This window comes from Chanos chanos, chromosome 10 (assembly GCF_902362185.1).
Source record: "Chanos chanos chromosome 10, fChaCha1.1, whole genome shotgun sequence".
Lineage (NCBI taxonomy): Eukaryota > Metazoa > Chordata > Actinopteri > Gonorynchiformes > Chanidae > Chanos > Chanos chanos.
The window spans coordinates 35,662,463-35,683,425 of NC_044504.1; the positions used below are offsets into that span (position 1 = coordinate 35,662,463).

The 20,963-nt window shown below is 44.1% G+C and overlaps 1 protein-coding gene across 1 annotated transcript; it reads left to right on the forward strand.

The window, feature by feature from the left end:
* The first annotated feature begins 889 nt into the window (after nt 1–889).
* On the forward strand, nt 890–19,443 carry kansl1l (KAT8 regulatory NSL complex subunit 1-like). Its single transcript, XM_030787619.1, has 15 exons — nt 890–1,909; nt 3,875–3,888; nt 6,721–6,853; nt 7,318–7,491; nt 9,096–9,220; nt 10,751–10,910; nt 12,278–12,413; nt 12,920–13,015; nt 14,584–14,721; nt 14,899–15,032; nt 15,246–15,367; nt 15,450–15,507; nt 15,679–15,791; nt 16,252–16,381; nt 19,213–19,443. Exons 1-15 carry the CDS (start codon nt 890–892, stop codon nt 19,441–19,443), a joined length of 2,784 nt encoding a protein of 927 aa, XP_030643479.1.
* The last annotated feature ends 1,520 nt before the right edge of the window (nt 19,444–20,963 follow it).

Below are 20,963 nucleotides of genomic sequence, written 5' to 3' on the forward strand. Positions count from 1 at the left end.
CTGTCGAAAACGACTGGTCCGACGACAACTTTTTGGAATACGTTTCTGTCTAGAAGGAACAAATTCTTGATTTTTTCCCTTTAAAGCACTAATAACTGCGGACACGGCAACTTTTCACGGTAAGAGAGGTTTAAGACTGTGTTGTAACGTTATTTTCAGTTAGACGTTCTGTGACAGATGTAAATTAAACTGTCATAGCTGCCTTGAACCAAGCCATTGTTGAACTTAAGTCTCAACTTTAGCCTCAGGATTTTAGGAAAGTAGTTTATTTATTTACCATTTAGGTTATATGTCTCGGTTGCTGTTAATGACCGATTTACCTCTGATGTTGATTTATAATTGATGATCAGTCTCCTTTAGCGAAATAAGCTAATCATAATGCCATCCTTCGCTTGTAATTACCACTGGGTTCATTAGCTAGCCTGTAGCTATTAATATCGAACTTATCCAGCCGTAGACCAAGGAGAAATGAAACGTGTTGAAGTTGGGGTATGCATCTTAATTAATATCCATCCGAATAAACAAATAAATAAATAAACAAATGAATAAATAAATATCCATCCGAATAAATAGATAAATAAACAAGAAAATACATGCATAAAAATAAAGAGACGTACAGATTTAACTGTAGTGAAGGCAGAATTTCACAGGAAAATTGTCCTTTTATGAATCATTTAGTGTTGACTACAGTCTCTAAAGCACAACTATGTTATTTCATTTTTGTTTTTGCTAACTTTCGAGGTCAGTTTAAAAACATGTCATATTGCCTAGTGCAGAATGAAGTCATTCATTACGATGCCATCACATTACTGTCTTCTGATCTGTCGTCATCACAGACTTAACACATCTCTTTACCACTCAAAACTTGTGACAGCACTACGACAAGGCAATGGCCCCAGCTCTCACCAAAACCACTGGAAAGGACAACAGTCCCGTTGTTGGCATTGATAAGGACCCTCAGATAAAGCTTTTGGAGAGCTGTTATGCCCAAAAAGTATTACTTAAACTCTCCTCGTTGCCCTTTCTGGACACCTGCTCTCCCCAAAATTCCCTGGAAGTCCCAGAGATGCTCCTGCCACCTCTGTTACAAGATTCGAGGAATTATGTAACCGTGTTTTTGTCAGATTCGGAATCTCAGCAAAATCTCCTGCCTGTAAACAAAACCCAACCGAATTCTGAGAGACCTCGTCCAGGTATGCAGGAGCTACAGTTTGTTTCCTTTCCTGAACACAGCAGACTAGGAGTAACAGAACCACATGAAAACATGAACCCTGGGCAGGCCGGCAAACCCCCACCAGATTGTTATGGAGTAACCCAGTCCCATCTGCTCAAGCAGCACGTCTGTGGGGAAGCCTCAGGCCAGGACTGTACCTCTGCTCTCACACCGTCCACACTGTCACAAGACGCTGACCACATGAGGAGTGTAACTACGGACCTGTTGTGGAATTCCAGAGCCCAGAATCAGCTTGCAAGTGTGGTCACAGTAGAGGAGGCATTGAGATCCAAGACACTGTGCCATGTCTCGCAGCTTAGTGCCTTGATGGTTCGAGCGAACCGCATTCAGCACAGGCTGCAGGCATTGCTTGGGGAACATGCTCTGCATCACTACAGCTACCAACTGGAGGATCTGAGGAGGAAGCTGTCCCAAGGCAACTGCCCACCCAAATCCTTTGAGTCAGCAGGGGGTCTGTCCACCCCTTTGGAGAGCAAGCTCTTTGATGCTCCTGTGAAGCAGGAAGAAAGATATGTTTCTGACGTTCCTCAGAACTCTAGGGACGTTCAGAGATTTGTCCGCTGTGGTTCTACAGTGTTGCAGGGGCTGCAGAAAATTCTGGACTCAGATTGTACAGATAGCAGCTCAGATGAAGAATGGGATCGGGCAGACACAAAAGGAACCAGTGCTCCCTCAGTGTGAGTAAGAAATTCCATAAAAGTTTGCCAAATCAGCTTAACCAGTGTCTGAGAAGTATATCTCTAATCAGTCGTTACACAGGTTGTGAACTTGTCTTCCCTGTTACATTATGTATAGCTCTGTTCATATTATTTAAAAAGGCTATGAGTGTTCTTTAAAGTGGGAGACAGTTTAGCTTGGAAACATTCTAGCACTGAAGAAAAACATATAGCCACAGCTCAGGACCAGTATTCTAACAGGGACATAAAAGACAGTTCATGTTCAGAACCCATTCACCTTCCAGAGTGCATCTGTCACCTTAATGTGAAGGCTGCTCTCTGTTGTCTCTATGGTTACATAATTTCAGTTTCAGAAATCTTTTTGTGTGTGTGTTTTCAACATTAAAGCCCATTGACATGAAATGAAAATGAGGCATTGGCCAGAACTCTTGCATACTTTTGCTGTTTTTCTATTCCATCAATTAAGGCTAACTAGGGTTTTTTTTTTTTTTTGGCTTTTATGCGCTTTGTGCTTTTATGAAGGTCAACACCGAAGGCCGGAATTCTGCACTCATCCTTTTTGCCCAAACACATGACCCTTAAAACATTTCTAGCTCATAAAATGGAGTTGACGTCCAGTCAATTATGCCTTGTGAAAGAAACGGACCTGTTTATTAATAATGACGAAAACACTCTCCTAATGGGGTCTTAATGCACATATAACAGGTAAATAGATGTGTAGATTATTTTCAGCGTAGTAGCTGACTGGTAGGCAGCCAGGGACATGGTGGGCGCGCTCCGGATTCCATGACAGGCTTGGCTCGAGGCTTGGCAAGGAGAGAGAGCGCAGGATGGCAGGACTAGAAAAACAGCCTGCTGTGTGTGGAGGTAGAGAGAGAAGAGGGAGGCTCCACATTCGCAGTGCCTGGCAGTCCCATATGCTTCCTTAAGACCCGTGTTGTCTGTGTAAACTTGGTGCACTCATATGTGCCGGCCTTTTTTTTTCTTTTTTTTTTCTTTCCATGCGCAGCTGTTTAGACAGAGTTCCACTGGTTCCTCTCCCACAACTAGGACCTTTTTTTCCAGTGTGTTCATTCACCCCTGCAGCTGTGAATTCCTACATACCACACCTATGGCAGGCATAACAGAACACATTTCTACTCTGAATTTTTTTTTCCCTTTTTTTTTTTTTTTTATTGTCTGTTGAACCTCGTCCATCCTTGACAAAACTTTGTGCCAACTGGAAGAAGTGGAAGAGGAAGAACCCGATAAATTTTCTTCTGAACTCTCTGTCCACATATTTGACATTGTGAAGCTTAATAACATTGTTGAAGTGGAACATGGCAGAAGCCAAAATGGGGCATATGGTAATGTTGGAAAAAAAGGAAAAAAGCTTCACTGTTTTTTTCTTGTTGTTGTTTGTTTTTTCACTCTTGCGTGCTTACCTGAAAACAACCCTGTTGATGTGTGTATGATGCATTCCACTCACAGATAGCTGGTTTTCTAGAGCCTAACAAGGATATTTTTCTAGAAAAAAAAATGGGAAAGCATGATGCCTCATTTAGCTAGTTGAAATCCTCATTACTCCCATTGTATCCAGCCATAAAGGATCCTAATCTTCAAACTCAGCCGTCACAACCTGTCGACTGTGCCAAACACACTTCAGCAAAACCCACTGATAAAATTACTTTTCAGGTTAGAGCAAGATGTGGGAGAGCAAAAAAACCCCCCAAAAAACAAAAACAAATTTACAAACCTTTCCTTTAAAGATGTCTATACGGGTTTATTTTTCGCTCTTTTCTTCAACTCTTGGAATAGAGAGTCGTCACTGTCATTTGGCAATGCAAGAGGTTCAAAGTGCTGCAGTTGGACCCCCTAGTGCAAGAACAACCTGTTTTTTTCCCCCTCTCTCTCTCTTGGCCTCCTTTAGCCTGCACAGTGCATGGTTACCTGAGTGACCAGACTGGAATGCTTGGGTAGAGAGAGGCAGTGTTTGGGGTATTTGGGGCACAGGATACGTAGGTGGGATTCCTTTTGTGATTCTACAGTCTTTGTGGAATAAAAAGGGAACAGAATGACAAAAGCTATGGGTTTATGATCTCTTGGAGCTGGGATGGGATAGTATGGAGAGGATGTGGTTTGTTTGGCAAGCTCTTGGCATCATCTTGGTTGAGGCAGACGGTCATTGTTGGAGGGCCCCCGGGCCCCCCCACCCCCCGCCCTCAAGCTATGTCAAAATGATTTCAAAGCCCTTGTCTGTGGCCTGTGTGGCTTTTCCGCCCGTAACTTTTATTGCAGTACATGATTCAAATCGCTCCTCATTTTGTTTTCGAATTGGCCTGTCATTGTTCCTTTGAGTAACCAATGGGGTTACTGTGCTCTCCACATTGATGGGGAGTTTAAGGAGTAATTGTCAGGACCAATCCGGTGGTTCGGCACTGTTTGACGTCAGCCTGTTTGGTAGAGCTTATGCTTCACACATGTTTACAATTTAAAGTGGTGGAGTTGTGGCCAACTAATTCCCAGAGAGAAAAATCTCAAGGCACACCCAAGTGCACCCAGTATCCTGCAAGGGAAACCTGGAGAAACATCTCACCTCGAAGCCATGCTGGTCAGCTTGCCTATTTTGACTGTGCTAACATGGAGTAATCCATACAGAACACACAAGCACAGGTGAAACTGGGTGGGATTATTTGGCTGTACTCCCCAAATCCCAGATTTTATCACTGTGTTTTTTTTTTATGGTTGTTTTTGAAGATGAGAGATATAGAGGCGTATGTGTGTGTGTGTGTGTGTGTGTGTGAACATAAGGGAAACTCTAGCCGGACGTGTTACCTGAAGTACCTCGGAGTAGAGATAGGAGTTGAGTTTGTCTCTTGAGTCTGTGCTGAGGCAGTGCTTCTGGGAACTGTTTGTTTATGTAGAGACCAGCAAGGCTGCTGCCTCAGCAAGAGATACTGAGCCACACACCCCAGTGTGTGTGTGTGTGTGTGTGTGTGTGTGTGTGTGTCTGTCTGTGTGTCTGTGTATGAATGCGAGTGCACCGTTGCTCTACTGCACTGTAAATATTCCTGGAATTTTCCTATTAGTCTGTGTGGGCCCGGAGGCTGAGCAGTCTATTGTATATCCATGAGGAACCAGACAGGCAAAGGCAGCTGTTACAACCACAGCTCCTTCAAAAGGTGACCTAAAATGTGTATAAAAATATAAATATAGTTCTTTCAGTTGGTTTTTCTGCCCCTTTCTGTTCTCACTGACATGCTGAGTTCAATGTATTGCCAGTCATGTGAGTACATTAGCTTCTTATTAGTTTTGCTATATTAGCTATGTAAGTTATTTTTGTGATTCAGTAACTACGTTGAGAATATAAATGGGACTCCTGCTAATGTTATCAACCTGAGGAAGAAATAGCTTTGAAAAGTGGAGTTTTAGCCTGTGCCCGAACTGTCTTATGTGTAGGAATATAACAGTGGCTCCTTTTCTGGCACAAGGGAAGAACATTTCGTCATCTTGCTGGATTTCATTCCAAGTTTTTGTATGTCAGGGTGCTTTTTATTTCACAAAATGGCATCTGATTGTGCACCCGTAATGCTGTATGACCCTCGTCATCTCTGCAGTACAGCAGGATAAAAACTGAATTGAATTCTTAGTTTGATTAGGTAATGGAATGATTATATGGAAAGGTTATAATCTTTCTTCAAAAGCCTTGCACATTTGTTTTTCTTTTTCATTTTACTCTCATTTTTAAAGCACTTACTGACTTTGTGACTTTTGGAACTCAAAGACCATAATATGGCATAGTCCGTGTGTAGTTAAGATGTGTTCACCAGAATCAACAAAGTGAAAATCTTAAGGTACTCATTCCACATCAAACCCACTGTTCATACATTGTTTAGATTTTTGATTAATTATTTTGGTTAAGATAATATAAATGATAAAAAGAAAAGCATGATCTGATAGTGGGTAATGGAAAGCAGGTTATGCCTCTGAAAACCCCAGGAAAAGACAAAAGAAATTTTGGATGACATCATATGGTGTTATTGCTATCGCCAGTTCCCAACTGACTAGGACATCTGATGTAAAAGTGATGAATGTTACATTTTTTAACGAAATAATTCAGCTATTCGTTAAAGTGTTGCTGTTATGTAGGAACTGTCAGCATAAGCAACATTCAAACCAGCCGGCATCGTAAAAGATGAAATGTATGGCATGGCACAGTTCATCAAAACAATGGATCACGAGTGGTGTATTGCTTTTACTATGAGCCATGTGAGCGCCTTGTTTTTCATTAATTTCCTTTGTCTCTTTGTATTACCGCAATAGCCATTACTCGTATCTCAGGAAAGAGCATGGGCTCTCTGTGTATCCTCCCTGGCTGTCAGGGAAGAGAGGAGAAAATTGCATTTGTTATTCATCGGTTTCCTGTATTGTCAGTGGGGTCATTTTGCTGTTTTTAAAGGGTTAAGGTGCCACGGATAATTGTAGTATGTCATCTGATGTTTGTTTTTGTGTATGCACTGGGATGCCTTTAACCCTTTAAAGTGAAATAGGTTTGTGCTAAAAACACATTTTCCCCCCCTCGATTCCTATTATAGAACACTAGCTAATGGTTGGGAAAAAAATAAAAAAGAATTAAAACGCTATAAACAAAATGCTATTTTTAACCAATTTAATTTCTGGTTTTCTTAGATTTCATATGTCTGATTCAAGCCAATAAACTTGTTTTTTTTTTACAGTGTAACATGTGTCTGTTCCTAAAATGATTCATTACTGAATGAGAATAAAGGCCTCCTTGCTCCCTTTTTTGGGTGTGTGCTGCAGAAGCCAGAGTTGTCGGTGGAAGTGGCACAGAGAGAGAGCAGAGATTGGCAGTCGCTGGACGTGGCTACAGCTGCGTATCTCGGAGCTGGAATGCAAGATCCAACAGCTGGACGACCTTCACCGTCAGATCCTTGCCACTAAGGTAAACGAACACCACGTGTGCAAGAATGCCTGTGTTTTTAAACTTTTATAGACTTTTCCAAGAGTGACAATAATTACAATTCTGCATGTCTTCTTTTTCTTTTTTTCTTTTTTTTTGTTTAATATATTCCCGCACAGAGCCATGTGACAGGAATAATTAATCCCAGCTGTTCAAACTCAGAGTCAAAGGCTAATTCAGCCTTTTTTTCTTTTTTTTTCTTCAGAATTTCATTTTGTCAGCTCTGTCAGGAACACCTGCTGTGTGTTTAATGTTGCTGTGATTTCACGTGGCAAGTTCCAGGTCCGCTAGACCATATCTGCAAGTGAATTGCCACAGTTTAGCTCTTAGAGAGACTGAGTTCGGTGACTTTGTGGAGCAGGGTTGATCTTACTGCCCTTGTGCTCGGTGAGATATCGATATGAATGGTTGTTAAATTAAGCTGTATGCCTGGCGCCCCGTTCCAGGGAGGCGTGGTCCTGGCGGAGTCCCAGCCGTTGACGGACAGACAGATCCAGCAGATGTTGTTGACAGAAACGGCAGGGCTGTCGTTCACGGCAGGGAACGCTCAAGGCCTGTCCTCTGACACGGACATGGAGCCCAGCAGTCCTACCCATCTCCTCAGGACTATAGAGAGACAGGTGAGTGTGTGTAAGGGCAGAGAGACAGGTGAGTGTGTGTAAAGGCAGAGAGACAGGTGAGTGTGTGTAAGGGCCGAGAGACAGGTGAGTGTGTGTAAGGGCAGAGAGACAGGTGAGTGTGTGTAAGGGCACAGTCCTCATCTACAGCTGAGTAAAACATTTAAGAGTGTACAGTAACAGTCTTCATCTACAGCTGATAAAAACATTTAAGAGTGTACAGTAGCAGTCCTCATCTACAGCTGAGTAAAACATTTAAGAGTGTACAGTAAGAGTCTTCATCGATAGCTAATAAAAACATTTAAGAGTGTACAGTAAGAGTCTTCATCGATAGCTAATAAAAACATTTAAGAGTGTACAGTAACAGTCTTCATCTACAGCTGATAAAAACATTTAAGAGTGTACAGTAACAGTCTTCATCTATAGCTGATAAAAACATTTAAGAGTGTACAGTAAGAGTCTTCATCTATAGCTAATAAAAACTAGTGAGAGTGTGCAATAGCATACACTTCATGTATAGCTAAGAAAACAGGAAAGTTAGTGTAATCATTCAGACTTCATCTGCAGCTAATAAAAACAGATGAGTTTCTGCATAGTTATAGGCCTTTTCTGATCCTAATAGAGCTAGAAATAGAAAATTAGAAATAGAAATACATTAGTGTGGCACATCAATATACTCTCTCCAGTCTCCAGCCCCTAGGTGTGAATGTGTTTGTGTGTGTGAATATGTGTGTCTGCCCTGTGATGGACTGGCGACCCGTCTAGTATGTGTTTACCCACCTTTCGCCCAATGAGTGGATAGGGTCCAGTGACCCTAATTAGGATAAATGGCTTAGGAAAAAAAAAAAAATATATATATATATATATATATATATATATGTATGTGTGTGTGTGTGTGTGTGTGTGTGTGTGTGTGTGTATATATATATATCTCTCTCGCATGGTAAACCAATTGGCAGTCTATAGACTTCATATATATGGGTGAGTCTGTAACGGCCTGAGTAAGGTTATCATCCATCAAATCAGACTTGACCCTCTGGAGGGTCCAAATCAGATTACATGATTCATTTAACCCACTTAACCCTGCGGTCATGTATTAGTACACAGTTAGAACAGACTCAGTCAGATTACATTGGTTGTCTTAGACTTCTGTCACTGAATTGTCTCCACCTGGCCCTTCAGAAGAAAAAAAAATCGTGCGGTGGATAATAGTCTTACGAGGTTACGGGGTCAGCTGCTTGCTTATGGGACATGGGGCTTTCCTGCCTTTGTTTGTGGATTTGAGCTGGACTGCAGCTTAGCTGGAGTCCTGTTGACTTTCTCTAAAACTGCAGCACAGCCGCTCACAGCCACAAAAATCAGATTAAAAACATGAGAACTCAACCTCAGGTGCCTTCTTAGTGGGTGGGTGGAAGTCTGAGGCCTGGGGAAAGGATGATTAAATGGGGTGATATATTTGTATGTGTTATTATGTCTGAATGGTTGTTTTTTTTTTTTTTGTAATGTTTGGATGGATGTGAGGTTCTTGCTGTTGTTTTAAATGAACGTTCTGTAATCCGCTGGTCTTAGTAATGGTATGTTGTTACTTGGTTTTGGTGTGATTGCAGAGTGCCCAGCTGTCTCAGATAGTTAACAGTCTGATGCCTCCTCTGAGTCTGTCTCCGTCCTCCTCCCCCGTCTCCAAAGCCCCCAGCAGCCGCTGGAGGGCCCAGCAGAAAAGGGCCTTTATCAGGTCAGCACTGAAACACGTTAGTCAGATCTCTCTCTCTCTCTCTCTCTCTCTCTCTCTCTCTCCCTCTCTTATCACTCTCTTTCTCTCTCTCTCTCTCTCTCTCTCTCTATCACTCTCTATCACTCTCTCTCTCTCCCTCTCTCTCTCTCTCTCTGTCTCTCTCTCTCTCTCTCTCTGTCTCTCTCTCTCTCTCTCTCTCTCTCTCTCTCTCTCTCCTATCACTCTCTTTCTCTCTCTCTCTCTCTCTCTCTCTCTCTATCACTCTCTCTCTCTCTCTCCCTCTCTCTCTCTCTCTGTCTCTCTCTCTCTCTCTCTCTCTCTCTCTCTCTCCCTCTCCCTCTCTCTCTCTCTCTCTCTCTCCCTCTCTCTCTCTCTCTGTCTCTCTCTCTCTCTCTCTCTCTCTCTCTCCTATCACTCTCTTTCTTTCTCGCTCTCTCCTTCTCTCTCTCTATCACTCTCTCCCTCTCTCGCTCTCTCCTTCTCTCTCTCTCTCTCTCTCTCTCTCTCTCCTTCTTACTGTCTTTCTCCTACTCTCTCCGTTTCTCTCTTAAGCTTTCTCTCTTCAGTGTGTAAACACAGTAGTAGGTAAGCCTGTGAAGTAATCTATGTTATGTTACACTATGTTACATTAGGTACTGTATGACATTTTTGGTGTGCACCACTGGTTGACTATAATATGTATACACTGGGTTCTTTGGGGGCCTGTTTATTTGGAAGAAATGATTTCATACTGGAGTGTTGGTCTCTTGCCAACTGAATATTGAGACTTGTCTATGCGGCCCATATTTCTGATTAAAAAAGAAAGGCTGTGAGAGAAGCGTATTCATTATTAACAACCTAACACCGAGGACTGGTTGAGACATATTTACGTATAGACATATACTTAAACACTTATGGTTTATTGCATAAGGTAAACAAACAGTGAGATGCGTTTTATGTCCCTGTCACACTTGACAGTGGAAGAGAACAGGTTAGCCAGGTTAGGTCAGAGTGAACTGACCAGTGAAGGGGATGAGTCATCTCTGTCACTCTGTGCCCAGAGAACCCATAAACAGCCCAGGGGAACTGAGGAGCACAACCTCAGTGTAAACGTTTTACCCGTGAGCAGAATTATTCTCTGTATCAGAATGATGCGAGATAAACGCGTTCTCTGTCATTAAACATGTCACAGACAATTTGCATGCTGTGTTGTATGAATTGTGACGAGCTCGTTAACCAGTGCAAGCTCCGTAATCTGCTGTGTTGGTAATAAGGTCAGGTTTTCGCTTTTGTCTGAGTGACCTGGGCACAGTTACATTATCATCTGTCTTTGTCACCGCTCAGTTCAGCGAGGGAATTATTCATCTTCAGTGTGTTTTTGTATGAGTGTCATGTTGTCATTCATACACCTTACGTGGTATGAATATCATTCGGAAGCAGTTGGATCGTGTTTTGCTCTCGGTCATGGTTGCAGCTGTGGTCTAAGAGAGAAAATGATGTGGTGTAGCCCTGTACCTGTTGAATTTGATGTATGTCTGTGTTTCTCTGAAGCGATGTGGCAGGGGGAGAGACGGAGCTTAGGCGGAAACGCAGGAGGCAGCACGCCCCCCAGGACGACCTGACCTGCATCTGCGCCCGCACTCGCCCCCTTCTGACCTACCACAAACCCCGCCTCTTCACCCTGGACCTCTGCCCCTCACACACAAAGCAGGTTGGCAAACTCATTTCTCTCAGCCCGAGACTCGGAATATTCCACTTTTCTTCTAATCGTTTCATCTCTCAGAGTGTCTAATCAGTCGGGTCGGCCCATGAAAAATGATAGTCAGACGCGTAATATCGTACAGAATCAGTTAACTTAGTTAGCATCTGAACGACATGTCCTGCTTTTTGAGACCTTGCGTCAGAAAGCCATCAGTCATGTGGCTTTGTATGAGACATGAAGACACTGGAGCATGAGTCTTTGTGAAGAGATCCCTATGTTCCTCACAGTGGTGTTTAAAGCCCCTGCCCCCCAACCCCCAAACGAGCTGTAATTGTCCCATTATGATTCAGTAAGAAGTTTGACTCTGGGAACTAGAGCGCTCTAATGAGTTGAAGTGAAAATACGGAATGCCGTCTGGCATGTTAATGTCGAGAGCTCGTGGTCCCTAAAACCCTGCTGCTTTTTTAAAGCAGATTCTGAGTCTGTTTTGTTACGACGCAGTACGACCGAAGAAACTCCGAGAAAAAAAAAAAAGAAGAACTCGTCCTTCACACTATCCTGTCCCTCAGAAATCTGAAATACACGACCGGCGAGGCTCCCACGGCAGGTAAACGAGGCGTGTGATGGTTTGAAAAGATGGCCGGGGGCGAATGCAGCCTTCAGGTCCTCTGTTTTCATCTCCTATTGGTCATTTCCCTTCAGCATCAAGGACGAACCCAGTCCACATGCCGCTAAAACGGGCCAGTTCGGTTTTTATGAGAGGGTTTGTTCTATTTCTGTTGAGACGAACAGAGATGAGAAATTGCCAAAACATATGAATGCGAGAGATGAAAAAAAAAAAAAAGCATTTAAACTAACTTAATTGGCCCTTTTAAGGTTATTTGTGTACGTTGCAGACCCCCCCGCACACACCGACCCCCCCCTCCGGTTTCCGTGATGACTCATTCCATTTCCTTTGTCTTTGTTCGGGCTCCTGCACACGACCTGCCTTGTCTTCCTGAGGAAGATGAGTGACACAGTAATTGAGTGCCTCAATCATTCATCAAACTCCCTTTAATTGCAGTTTTAAAGCCTTCTGTACTATTCATCCCTGGTTATGCATTTGTCTGGTCTGTTGAGTTCAGATTATAAGCACCATGTCTGTCTGGTGGTGTCAGGGTTTTTTTTTGTTTTTTTTTTTTTTTTGTGGACCCAGTCTGAGTGTAGGCTATATCTGTCAGTCCATTTACAGGCTTAGTTAAATTCACTACGTCAGTTCAGAAGAGTACTTACACATATAATCACGTGGTGATCTTTAAAAAGTCGGGGCTTTTTTTTTGGTACAAGTCCAGACCCATCCTTATTTCTCTCCCTCTCTCTGTCTTCTCCCACCACAGGCGGCAGAAACCTGCTGTTTTAGCTGGGACTCATGTGATCCTGGGACCAAATACAGAGAGTTGGACTGCTCCAGCAACCCAGAGACAGCCAGCCGTCCCAAGCCACGACCAGCACGACCGCTCTCGCTCGCGTCAGGTCAGCAGGCAGAGACAAAAGGGAAAGCGTGCTAGAGGGAGGCGGGGGGGAGGTGGGGAGGGAGGTGGGGGCGGTAGGGTTGAAAACAATTAGAGAAAATGGAAGAGAGGGTGTTCCAGATTTGAAGAATACACAGGTTGCAGTGTGCTCATGGCTCATTAACGTGCCTATATCATTTATCTGCACGCTCAAACAGACTCCATGGTCTCTACCTCTTTAAAATTTGTATAGCTTTGCTTGGGCTGTGGGGCCTGTTTAGGAACACGTTCGTTTTTTGGCTGGAGAGATGGCGTGGCGTGCCCGTTTGAGAACGGCATTGTGGGATATGGAGGGATGCTGACGGTGTGAGCGTGAAGAAGCGTGAAAAGTTGTGATAAGATGTGATCTGTGGGTGGTTTGTGTAATCTCTGCTCTGTATCAGCACATGCTTTTTCCCCTAAGCCTCTCTCATTACAGCTGCCTTACCAGTTAACAGAGATTTTTTTGTTTTTGTTTCACTCCCACAGAGACCTCTCCACCCCTCCGCACTGATGACTGGTTACAGCGGCCTGTCTCAGTCAAGCCTGAGGAGTCTAGTCCACTACGCGACCTCAGCTATGAAGGTAAAGAACCATGTTGTACAACACTGGTCAGTAAAACCGAAAGCCTGTAATAGTAAAACACATTCTTCTGGCTTCTTTCAGTGTTACTTTTGATGCGTTGATTCAGTCTGTTTAAACTGCTTTTTTCCAAAGACTGTTGTTTTAGTTGCAGGTACTCTTAAAGCCCAGCTCATCTTAGAATAAGCTGAAAACCATTCATTTGGTTAGTTACTCTTTTATTCGATGAGGTTGTTGATTTACTGTGTCTGATGGTAAGCCGTTCTGTTTTTTACGGCTCAAGGCGCTCTTATTTTGGAATGGCTTTGAAGGTCAAAAGAAAGCCAGTGGTCTCTTTGTGATCTTAATGCCGGTGCGTGAGTGGAAGTGAGCTTATTTGGCACTAATTCTCCCTGGCATGCCACCAGGGGGGTTTCACACAAACCCTGACTCACCCACTCTAATCATTAATCGCCTGCCACTCCTCACTGCTCTGCTGGCCACTGTCGGAGGGGGGCTTAATGATCCCAAACTGCATGGCTATTCTTAACCCTGCAGACAGATTGAGACAGAGAGAGAGAGAGAGAGAGTGGAGAGAGAGAGACAGAGACAGAGAGAGAGGAGAGAGAGAGGAAAGAGAGAGGAGAGAGAGAGAGAGAGAAGAGAGAGAGAGAGAGAGAGAGAGAAAGAGAGAGAAGAGAGAGAAGGAGAGAGCAGGCCATGGGGACAGGCGGTAATGCATACAGCTACGAGCCCATGCAGAAGAGATACATCTCACGCTGTTTTGTTGATTTCCTGTCAGCCTTCACAACCCTCTTGGAATCAAGGATTGGCCTGAAAGCCTCAGATGAAGTGGAAAAACAATCTGAGAGAAATCTCTCCCCCCCCGCCCCCTTTTTCTATTCACATCTCTCAATATATATTTTTGGTTTGACCTCCTCTCTGTACTCTGGAGAGTTCTGATTTGTTTTTTCTCTGGGGGGTGGCAGCTTTGCGTTATGGACTGGAGGTGGCTGTATAATAGCATTGTAGGGGTTGATGGAGGGGAGAGTGTTGTTTGAGGAATACATGCGCAGGTATTGTGCCTGCTTATCTAAGCCAGTCAGGCAGTGTTTCTGCTGTCCTGTCTCTCTCTCTCTCTCTCTCTCTTTCTCTTCGTTGTCGTCCGATCCACTCTCTCACTCACTCACTCACTCACTCACACACTTACTCACTCTCTCACTCACTCACTCGCTCACTCCCTCACTCACTCAACTCACACACTCACTCCCTCACTCACTCACTCTCTCACTCACTCACTCACTCACTCACTCACTCACTCTCTGACTCACTCTCTGACTCACTCACTCACTCTCTCACTCACTCACACACTCACTCACTGACACACTCTCTCACTCACTCACTCACTCACTCATTCACTCTCCCACTCACTCACTCACTCACTCACTCACTGCCTACTGGACAGGCTGTGATTGAGAACCTGTGTTCATGCGTTGTGAGAATGGACATGGTCCTGTTTTTCTGCGAGGTTAAAGGAAAAGGGGATGTCTTGTGTCATAAGATCTTGTTAATGTGTTACTGGTTGGTTACAGAATGGAGCCATGGGAGGCATTTGAAGAGATCCAGAGGAGAGCCGTCATCAGGCAGGTGGCCCAGATTCACCCAGGGCTCATCCAAACAGACCTGCAGAGCAGGCAGGAAACAGACCCGTTATAATGGAACAGCAGTGGGTACGTTCGTGTCAAATCCTCAGTCGGCCGACGCCCTGCCTTGAAATGAAGCCATTCTGCTGTTTTTATTTAGTCAGTTTAGTAAAACCCTCACTATAGGAGAACTATGAATGATTTGCTGTGAAGTTTTGTTTTCTTCTTGTGCTGGGTAAATCTCCTGGGTAATTGTAATCCTAGACGCGGGGGCCTACCTGTCCTGTCTGTCGACCCAGTCCAGTCTGGCGCCTCAGAGCTCAGAGGACAGCGCAGACGAGGCTCCGGAGGATGTGGGGTCAGGGCAGACGGTGCATATGCGCCAGAGAACCTCGCAGGTATTAGCTCCGGTTTCACTGTACCGGGCACGTGCAGCCGCTCGCCTCGCATCAAACAGCAGTCACTTACACTCATTCTTCACCCATTTATCAGTCTTTTATCCTCTCCTGGCCAAGGAGAAGATATTTGCACATAGTTTGGTTGGGATATACTTGTATATGGGAGTATAAATCGTTTAATAAGCATTTGTATGCTTGTTGTGACTTCCCCAGGGTCCGGTGCGCAGAAGGCATGGAGACAGTGTTTACAACATTGATAACATTGTAATACCCATGTCTCTGGCTGCCCCTGTCAAACTGGAGCGACTCCAGTACAAGGACATATTAACACCCAGGTAAAGCGCTGTGCTTATGGTGAGCATTGACGGAACAGGCTGCAGGCTGTAGCTTCCTGTAACACTCTGTTTATATCTGCAGCTGGAGGGTGTTGGATATTCTCCCACTAGAGCAGAGACAGGATGGGGACACAGAGGAGGTAGGGATACAGTTTGCAAACTATCGTCGAAAGATTTCTGATTGGAGTGTTAGTATGAAATCAAAACAGCGCCTTTAAATTTGTAGTTATGTATATGTAGTTATAAAGTTGTATGTTGCTTCGCGTTCAAGGCCCACTGGTGTAAAATGCTTGTGTTGGATGCCCTGTCAGGTGGAGCTTTTGTCCGACGATGTGTTTTCTAAAAGGCACCAGGAGTGTGAGTGCAGGGAGAGACTCCGCTGGTGCTCATGGGAGGAGAACAGGAGGTGCAGACGCAGCACAAGGTGAACATGCCACTTCTAAAACTGTGTGTGTGTGTGCTTGTGTTAATCTGCACGCATGAACACGTGCGGGCGCGTGTCTGTGTGTGTGTGTGTGTGTGTGTGTGAGTGTATGTGTGTTTTGTGTGTTTGCCTTCCACTTGTGCCTGTCATTGAACGCCACAAGCTTTGCTCACCAGATGTTTCAGTCTGTTTGGTCACTCCATGGTGATATTGAACTGTTTGGCGCATGTGATTCACCTCATTTGCGAAAGGTGAACATCATATTTAGTCTGACATATGCCACCTCTGCACTCACCCATTTAATAAAATACATGCTACACGATCTCTTCTCTGAGCCTATTCATCCTGAAGGCTCTTAATGCTTTTAAGCATTTTTCAGCCTGGTTGAGGACTTAGATCTGAGCTCTGTTCTCTCTCTCTCTCTGTCTCTCTCTCTCTGTCTCTCTGGTTCTCTTTGTAGGGCCAGCAGCAGTAACTGCCTGGCTGTGTTTGTGAGAGATAGCCCCTCTCAGAGCCACCCACCTGCACATCTGCCCTGGAGGAGCTGCAGCCCCGTGCCTGACTCAGAGGGAGGTCTGGAGGAGAGGGAGGTAAGGACAGTGCTCCCACTAACCCCTGCTGTACCGACTCCCCCACTCACCACTAACCCCTGCTGTACCAACTCCCCCACTCACCACTAACCCCTGCTGTACCAACTCCCCCACTCACCACTAACCCCTGCTGTACCAACTCCCCCACTCACCACTAACCTCTGCTGTATCAACTCCTCCACCCACCAGTAACCCCTGCTGTACCAACTCCCCCACTCACCACTAACCCCTGCTGTACCAACTCCCCCACTCACCACTAACCACTGCTGTACCAACTCCCCCACTCACCACTAACCACTGCTGTACCAACTCCCCCACTCACCACTAACCACTGCTGTACCAACTCCCCCACTCACCACTAACCCCTGCTGTACCAACTCCCCCACTCACCACTAACCCCTGCTGTACCAACTCCCCCACTCACCACTAACCTCTGCTGTATCAACTCCTCCACCCACCAGTAACCCCTGCTGTACCAACTCCCCCACTCACCACTAACCACTGCTGTACCAACTCCCCCACTCACCACTAACCACTGCTGTACCAACTCCCCCACTCACCACTAACCCCTGCTGTACCAACTCCCCCACTCACTCTCACTCTCTCTCTCTCTCTTCCCTTCATTCACTGGTTCCAGTCCTCACTGAGTGCTTCACAAACAATTTCTCTGCCTTTCTGCTCGCCACAAGTTTAGTCCTAAATATTTAAAACGCGTAAATGTGTAAAACGCATAACTTTGTGGTCATGTTTGGAGGAAGATGTTATTACAGGGCTCTTTCAGGCGTTATACGACTGGTTTTACGGTTATGAGCTGTGGTGTTTGTCTGTGTGACACGGTGACGGTGAGGGTTGGGGAAGACAGTCAGACAGACGCTGTGTGTGTTGTAGTGGAGGGTTATGGGCAGTGTGTGTTTAAGGACCCTTCAGGCCCTGCAGCTGCACTCTGGGTGATTAAACCTCGCCTGATTTGAGAGGCTGGTGATTGCAGTGAGTCAGATAAAGACACTCAATGCCCGTGCCTCAATCAAAACGCTCTCCAAAGACCTCGGCAGCCTGCTTTATATCAGCACTCCGCACAGATAGGCAAACAGACAGAGAGAGAGAGAGACTCTAAACGCCAGTCACCTGGCAACGCTTTCTGCCCTCTTCTCCTGTCATGTATATGTTTTAACATTCACTGTTAACTGGACGGTTTAAGAAAGTACATTAAGAATCACGTGTGTTCTACAGTTTGTCATTGTCAGTATGATGTTGGTGTCATATATAGTTTTTTATCTTAATAATTTGAAGAACTGAGGTGTGTCGGAGTTAACTGAGTGAACCTTAGTGATTAAAATGGAACGTGTGACGCTTTTTTCTACGACACCTTTGTGTTGTATGACGCTTTTAACAAGTTGTGTTGGGAAACATTACGCCGGTAGCTAAGCGTGTCACAAATAAAATATCCAAACTGAAATGGGTTATTAGATTATGGTGCTGAGTGTTCTTTGCAGCACCTTACAAACACTTGTCACCTTCCATAACAGCCTTATGTCAGAGCATTGCTCCTGTTAGATGGCTTAGTTGGTAACAGCATATACAGCAGTGAACTGCAAAACACTGCCCATTGGAAAATTTCGATAGCAATACTGCCAGGTCCACATCCAGATAATTCCAAGCATAATTCCTGATCCTATTTAACGCCCGATTTCATTTTTCGATTGACGTTGCAAGGACGTTCAGAATGGACCTACGAGGTCAGTAGACCATAAAAATAAACATCTTTTTTTTTTTTCTTTTCCTTTTTTATTCAAACACACCATACCTACAAACAACTACGGTGTTTACTTACCGGAAATCTCTTTGTTAGGGCTTAATTTGACAAAAATGAAATTCTAACTGAAATTCATTGTCATAACTGCACATTTCTGTAGTTTATAGGACTTTTTGTTTTCTTTTGGCAGGTTTATTGAAATTTTTTTTGTAGATAGTGTTTCCTTTTCATGGCACTCCTAAGAAAAAAGTCACAAAGCAGTTATTCGACAGCCTTGATTCAGAGACAGAGGGACCTGAGAATGGACCTGTTGATGATGAGTTTTATAAAGGAACATTGGCAAATTATTAATACTAGTATTAATAAAAAAAAGTGTGTACATAATCTCTGCTTTGCGCGTGAATCCTGCCAGGGTCACATGGAGAAGTGTATAGCGTAGATTAAACATGATCATAATGTGTACACGGCGGGGGAAAAAAACATGAAAATTTATTTATTTCTTTATTACTTCAGTACCACCTCATAAACCCACTCTCCTCCATGTTTGCCTTTGTTTTTTGCTTCATTTTGTCTTTGACAGCCACACACACACACACACACACACACACACACACACACACACACACACACACACACACACACACACACAGCCACCTGTGGCCGTTGCTTATCCGAGTCTTGTCTGTGATGGGAGCTGTGTCATTAAAGGTGTAGGTAGAGTCCATTATCTCGGTGGTACTGCGGTAAAGGCCATCCATGCTGAAAGACTGGGGGGGATGGACATCACAGAGAGAGAGAGCAGGAAAAGCTCTCAGCCCCCCCCCCGCCCCCACAGCCCCCTCCTCCTCTGTGAGGGATCGTGAGTGTGAAGGTCAGAGAGAAAGCCTTCCTTATGCAGCTGGCCTCTGCATGACACGAATGTTGTCTTCCTCAGTGTTCACTCAATGTCCTCTCTGTCACTTTGTCACTACAAAAAACTCTTTTATGGGTGTGTAGCTTAATTTGGTGGGTTATTTGTGTGTGTGTGTCTGTGTGTATGTGTGTGTGTGTGTGTGTGTGTCTGCGCGAGTGTGTTTAGGTCCAGCAGCCGTGGGAAAGACGTGTTTTCCCTCTCTGTGAGGAAGAGGAAAAGGCCCTGAAATGTGATGAAGACAGTGGTCAATGTTCAGCACCTCAGTGGTCATTGAGGAGGGACACAGACAACTGTGGCTCTGAACACAGCATCTTGTCGGTTAGCTGCAGTGCTGTGCTGCCCTCTGCTGGAGACAGAGAGAATGACATGAAGAAAGCAAGGGGCCAGTCAAGCTGACCTCTGTGGTCTAAGCCCTTATCACTCCCACATACAGAGCTCAGGTACTTCTCCTCACACTGGTGCAGCCCCTAGGATTAGTGGTTGTGTGAGGTTTCTGTCTGATAGCTACCCTTACACTTCTGCCCCTACAAACGTCAGTACCATTTTGTTAAATGTTTGTTGATGGTAATCATATTTAGAGATCTGTATTCAAGTAATACTTTCTATCCATCTTATTCAATCTCATATGAACACATTTTGTGTTTTTTAGGATGTGAAGTGCTGTGTAATCTTTGCGATTTGATAGTGGAGAGATAGTGGAGAGCCATTTTTTTTGTTTTGTTTTGTTTTGGGGTTTTTTTTATGTATACTGCTGGTCACTTCAGTACTGCTGAACCAAACCTGACTTACCGAAAAGCTATGTCATGCCAAATCAAATATCCCGACAGTTTACATGCACAAATATCATATGTAATAACTATTTTGATAGCCATCAACAATGGAAACAATCTCTTTTTTTATGTAATTTTTTTTGATGTTTTAAAAGCAGCCAGTCAGAGGGCACTGTGTGTGAATTATCCACATTACAAGTGGCGGGACCGCTCAGTTTAACATGTGTGTAAGAAAAACACTGTAAATCTCTAAAGTATTTATTGTTGCTGCAGTGTAACCAGTGTCAGTATAATCTCTGTACTTATGTCTCTTTTCAACTATCTGTCTCCTTTTCAATCCTGTTTGTCCAAATGAACATGTAGGTTTTTAGACCTTTCACCTCTTCCCTTTGTGAAAAAGGAAAAAAAAAAATTGTTAATGGTTTTGTGATTCTAAAATTGCTGTTGAGACGTTCTTGATTTGCTCAAACAAAGTACTGTACTAAACAAAGTGTATACTTGCTCAAGGAGTCTGTCAAATTGACATCATTAAAGAGATTTTGCTTGTCGTTGCCAGAGAACTTTAATTTTCACTAATGCTGTAGCTAAAGATTAATTCTGTCCACCAGACTCCAAGTACTGTCATTCACTTCTACAATCAGTATTTTGGGATATTGCTATTTTATTGTTTAAATAAGTAAATTACACTAACATGTTGGACTCAGGTGTATTTTATAATAACCCCACATTAGTTGTCATGTTGTATGTGATGGTGTTCGTATGTCATTTTTTTCCACCAGTCAGACTTCCACCGATACAGTTTTGAGAGAGGATAATGCTGGGTGTGTAGTTCCATTGTTGTCCACATGGGACACCGTTGAGCTACTTGCGTGGCTGTATAAATGCTGACGCAATGGTGTAGTTGCACATACCCGCAGCCAGAGCCGTTGAGAGAGAGAGTTGCGACACTGATTGATCTCGCCGCTACGCGATCACGTGGTTCATGTACACATTCAATAGTTCCAAAACATACCACGCGCTGTCAAGTTCTCTATAGGACAGACAGCAGCGTAAGCGACATCAAACGGTAAATATTAAAATATTAAACCATTTGTGTGTATTATTAACTGCCTTTACACTTACTGTCTATATGTTAATGTCAGTTTG

What these genes read in the sequence shown, in the direction of transcription:
- kansl1l (XM_030787619.1), top strand. Translation starts at nt 890, where the DNA reads ATGGCCCCAGCTCTCACCAAAACCACTGGAAAGGACAACAGTCCCGTT. An exon ending in GCCCCTCACACACAAAGCAG is followed by an intron (nt 10,911 to 12,277) that starts GTTGGCAAACTC and finishes CTCCCACCACAG; the next exon opens with GCGGCAGAAACCTGCTGTTT. An exon ending in ACGCGACCTCAGCTATGAAG is followed by an intron (nt 13,016 to 14,583) that starts GTAAAGAACCAT and finishes GGTTGGTTACAG; the next exon opens with AATGGAGCCATGGGAGGCAT.